The following is a 4960-nucleotide window of genomic DNA, read 5'->3' as shown; positions in this document are numbered from 1 at the left end:
TGTTTGCTCCCCCTACTGGCTGTCCTGTGCGGCTGTCAGTGTTTTCAGAGAGCTTGATGTGCTCAGTTTTCTTTAGATTTCCTGATTCATCTTCCTGTCCGGGATCACCAGTCTTTCAGCAGTGAAACAGAAACCAGTCTGACCATTCTTCCAGCTTCAGAGTTGTGCTCTGAGATGCCACCATACATGTTTCACCTGCCAACATGAGACATACCTGATGCTGTTTCAACAGAGATTTGGTCTCTGAAATGTGTTTTTCCCAGTCTTTGCGCTAAGCTGTTCTCTCTCCTGCTTTATAGATCCCGCATGTTGAGAAGTTAAATCAAGCTCACCTCTATGTTTTCCCCTCCCACTCTAACGCTGTCGCTCTCTGTTTCTCTGCCACGCCCACCCTTACCTGTGCAGGGACAGGTAAACCCCTCTACACTCACACTGTTGGCACACAACTAAAAGTCAGGGTCATTTATGGACTTGGTCCTCTGATCATCACCTTCTCTGGTTGATCAAGCTCTTTTTTGTGTTTGTGGTGCTTTCAGGGACTTTGCCTTTGTGGCTGGAGATAAGGACAGCTGTGTTCTGAAGTGTCATGTGTTTCGGTGTAACGCTCCAGCCAAAGCAATCGCATCAGCTCTCCACGAGATGTGCTCAAAGGTGGGAGCCTCCAAACACTCACAGTAAACCTTCTTCTGTTCTAGTAGAACTGACTGGGATGAGACCTCAAGCCATTGTAAAAACGAAGTCCATCGCAGCTGCTGCCTCCAGCTTAGATATAGACCCTGGAGCTCCTCAATAATAGCAGTAGCTGTGGCAGCTTGATGCAGTGGTTGTCAAGCCTGGTCCTCAAATACCACTGCTCTGTGTGTTTTAGATATCTCTGTTGCAGCACGCCTGATTAAAATTATTCCATGACCTTCTTTGCAGCCATCATGTGCTGCAGAAGCCTTTTAAACATCCCTTCATTTAAGTCAGGTGTGTGGCACCAAAGAGACACCTAACACTTGCAGGACAGTGGTACTGAAGGACCAGGATTGAGAACCACTGGTCTATCTATCCAGTTCCAGTGTCCTGCACATTTAATCTGTGTCTCTGCCTCCACACACCTGGACACAATAATGCCATTATCATGACTGTGGAGAATTTTTCAGAATACGGGAAAATGTGGGAGTTTTCTTTACCTTTCATGAGGTCAAAACTAAAACTATGTCCAGGGTAGGAAAGGACCTGCAGACTGCGGTGCTGAATCCAGACAGAGAAGGTAATTTAGACATTTAATGCAGGTGTGTCGAATCAGAGAAATGGTGAATTGAAGACTTCTGCTCTACCGCATCTAGGTGGGTAAGAACAGTGCTAGAGTAAAAAGGCCTCAGCAATTGTAGGGGTCTAACAATGTAGGTAGGGTTATAAGGTAAGTCCAGACCATCTTACGTTCATCATTCAGCAGAGAGAAAGAGTTATCCAGAGACGAGAACATCTCAGACATCATTCAGAAGTGGACTTCCCAGAAGATTCAGTCAGAGGTCAGAATTAAATGAGTTAAATGAGCAAAAAAACAAGAGCTCCAACCCAGACTCTACAGCAGGAATGCTCAAAGTCGGTCCTCGAGGGCAGCTATCCTGCAGGTTTTGGAGGTCTAAATGCTTTAGCACAGCTGATTCTGATGATTGCAGTTCAGCAAAAGCTTGTAAATCAGCGTTCATGAAAATCAACTTTGCCGGAGCAGGGCATAGCAGCTTTACAGGTTAGCTGGCTAAAGGTCAAATTCAGTAGAAAAAACAAGTGCACCCTCTTTGAGGCTGTCCTTTTATTGGCTGGAAAGTTTGCTGGGCGGTGATCCGACTTCAGTCTGAGTGTGAGAGAGGGAGGTAAGAAAGTCCACAAGTAGAGCTGACAGGTTTGCGAGGGTATCTCTGACTTGAGTAGAGACTCCTTTGGGCCCGAGGACAAGGGGAGGAGAGAATATCTGTGCTAGAAACATCCGACCTGAGAGCAGTAACAAAGATTTGATGGAGAAGGGAAGAGATTTGAGAGAAAGCAGAAGTTTTGAATGTGAGGATTACAAGTTTTAAATGCAACTAGATGAAATCCTGCTCTCAAAAAGAAAATGTGTGCTCTTTGTTTTTGGTAGGACAAATCTTCCATATAGCTGAGCTCTGGAGTATGGTAAAGGAAGGATGATGATGATGATGATTGTTATGAGCTGTCATTGAGTAGACCTAGGACAACCACAGTAATCAAGAGTCCAAAGTGAAGAGAGTCAGAGCTGAGCGTAAAAGTCTGGTAAAGGCAAGTGAGATTCCTTACAGCTCCTTTGTGCCCGACAGGAATGTAAGGAGGCCCCAATGCTGAAGGTTTCTGAGGGAGGGCACCTCTGCTAGGTCATGGGGTGGACTCAGTTTTTCTCCTGACCTCACTGAACATTATAAGAACTTCATTCTCCTCCAGACTTCAGTGTTGATACCGTCAGTTGGGTTCTGACTGAAACCTTTTTTTCCACGTAGATGATCTCAGAGAAATCCGTGATGAGGCCTTCACGCTCTCTCACCATGGAGAGTATCTCACCTGAAGACCTACCCAGACAAGGTGACGCACCTGCTGAGGCACTCATCATCTAATCTAATCTCATCTCATCTGTTCTCAGCTCTGTATTAATCATCTGTCCTTTCAGTGGAGTTTTTAGAGGCAGTGCGGCAGCAGGTCCAGAAATTTGAGGTGCAGTACATCGGAAACCTTCCAGTGTCCAGAGCTATGGGTATGAGAGACACCTGGTACCCTGAAGTTAATCCTTGGACAGTCAGAGGGCTCCCCTATGTTCTCTATGTCTTTGCCTTAGTTTCTAGATAAACAAAATGAAGAAAAAATATTTGAACAAGCAACTCCTCAGACCCAGTAGACAGTGTTCTGACAGACGGGAGGTTCTGTAACTTATGAACTGGTCTGCTTGCTTTTTCACAGGGATGGAGGTTTTGAACAGAGCCATCGAGAGCATTATGAACTCTACAGACCGGGATGACTGGGAGCCAACAGTGATTCACATCAACGACAAAGTTCTTTCTCTGTGGAAGGGGGAGGTACCATCCTCATCATTGCTGGAGCTCAGGTAAAACCTCCTTCAACTGTGACTAACTGTTACATCTTCCTGGCAGGCTGGAGACCAGCCCCTCTGGGAGTGTCAGGTACGTTTCCTCACCTTTCTGGGTGTCGGGCACGACAGCCGCACCTTCGCCGTGATTGTTGATGCCGGCACACAGCAGTTTGAGTGTCACGTGTTCTGGTGCGAACCGGATGCAGGGATCATCTCCGAGGCTGTCCAGGCTGCCTGCATGGTAAATAGAGTAAGCCTTTACAGGGAATCATGACACGACTGGTGCTTTGTACCATCCACGTTAAACTGTTGATTTTGTACATTTGAAATCTCTTTTGAAATAACATGTTTCACCAAAGAATGACAGAAAACAGCAGCTAGATTGGCCTTCTTTTTGTGTCTGCTTCCTGTCTCTCCATCCTCAGTTTGAATGACTGGGTAGGGGTTTGGGCCAGTCTCTTATGAACGGCCTCCGTCTGCCGTCCCCAACACCAGTATATTTAGTTTTGTCCAGTGATAGGATCTATGTGTTCTCAGTACTCAGCTTCTAACTGTCATAAACTATGTGATATTCAAGCGTTTTTAGGCCATGGTGTTGCTGCCCACTACTGCCGGCTCACCATTTGTTTCCTTCCATCAGGTCCAGTACCAGAAGTGTCTGGTGGCTCAGACTCCACCTCCTAGAACCAAATCATGGCGTGTGACTCCATCAAAGGTGAAACGAGCAAACTCGATGGATGGAGCCGCCTTTCCGCCACTCTCATCGCATCACATCAGAAGCAGCAGCTCCAGCCTGATGAGTGCAACCAAGGGCGGCAGCAACAATGTCAGGAAAGGGATGATGGCATTCTTTGAGACGTTCCGCAACAAACAAACTGCCACCTCATAGTGATGGGGGCAGGGCCGCTGGATGCTGTCGTTAAACTGGACTGAAATCCCCAGGCCAGCATCTAAACCGGCTGAAACTCTGGGGCTAGGTCCACCAGAGGAGCAGCTACTTGATGAATGTCTGCAGATGTCTGACCAATCAGAACCATTGATTCCTGCACTTCTTCCCTTATAGAGCAAACCAAACTGTAGAAAGAACATAAACTGAACTGACTCAGGGTCTTCAGGTTTGAAATGTGAATTAAAAAAACCTCTCCTTGACAAAAACAACTATGAACCTTTTGGTGAAGTGATCAGGAATCAGAAGGATTTCTGCATCTGATTTTCCTGAAATGATCTTAAAATGCAGAAATGAGGAATTAGAGCAGAACAGATTTAGTTTGTATGTTTGCCCATGCTTCAACTGGAGTTGGACCTTAGACTCAGTCATACAGCTAAAAGTAGCAGTGAGGGCTTCTGACCACCAGGGGGCAGGAATTAGCCTGAAGTTATGGCACCATTAGGGCGGCTGACATAACCATAGAAAAAGCTGTTTTTTCTCCTGGATGGTTGAAGGTTTTGCAGGTTTAGTCTGTTTTTAGGTTTCAGAAAGTTATAAGCTGTAGAGGCTTGTTTTGTCTGTAGCTAAGATCAACCAGTTTAGCCCAGAAACATTTAATGATGTCATGTATAAAATAACCTGAATAAAATAAAAAAAAAGTCCATCACTCTGCTCCTGGAGCAGTTTATGTCTGCTTCTTTTTTGTTAATCTTTTTTTTTTTTTTTACTTATTTATTAATTACAGATATTGGAGCACAGGGGTAACATTCAACATAGGAAGCAAAGGAAGAGAACATGAGGCAGGTCCGCAGAAGAAATCCGATTTAAATACGACAACCAGAGGGCTTATAGAGGACATGCAGCCAATCATGTGACACCAGCTACTCCTCCTCATTGGACACAACCAGCTGCAGTTCTCTATTTTTCCTTGAAAACTCCAACAAAAACAT

The 4960-nt window shown here is 45.4% G+C and overlaps 1 protein-coding gene across 2 annotated transcripts in view; it reads left to right on the top strand.

Moving 5' to 3' along the window:
* Positions 1-4663, top strand: part of apbb3 (amyloid beta (A4) precursor protein-binding, family B, member 3) — a 19037-nt gene extending 14374 nt beyond the window's left edge. The window contains exons 7-13 of one of the 2 annotated variants that reach the window (XM_015405100.1): positions 406-411; positions 537-651; positions 2499-2580; positions 2666-2749; positions 2953-3068; positions 3144-3323; positions 3723-4663. In XM_015405100.1, coding sequence (XP_015260586.1) covers positions 406-411; positions 537-651; positions 2499-2580; positions 2666-2749; positions 2953-3068; positions 3144-3323; positions 3723-3971 — 832 coding nt within the window. In that variant the 3' untranslated portion in view covers positions 3972-4663. The remainder of the gene's footprint in view (positions 1-405; positions 412-536; positions 652-2498; positions 2581-2665; positions 2750-2952; positions 3069-3143; positions 3324-3722) is intronic. The other variant, XM_015405101.1, reaches the window with a different exon arrangement.
* The last annotated feature ends 297 nt before the right edge of the window (positions 4664-4960 follow it).

This window comes from Cyprinodon variegatus, unplaced genomic scaffold (genome assembly GCF_000732505.1).
Source record: "Cyprinodon variegatus isolate N-32 unplaced genomic scaffold, C_variegatus-1.0 Scaffold1992, whole genome shotgun sequence".
NCBI classification, from domain to species: domain Eukaryota; kingdom Metazoa; phylum Chordata; class Actinopteri; order Cyprinodontiformes; family Cyprinodontidae; genus Cyprinodon; species Cyprinodon variegatus.
The sequence above is the reverse complement of the archived record's forward strand: the minus strand, read 5'-3'. Positions and strand labels throughout refer to the sequence as shown.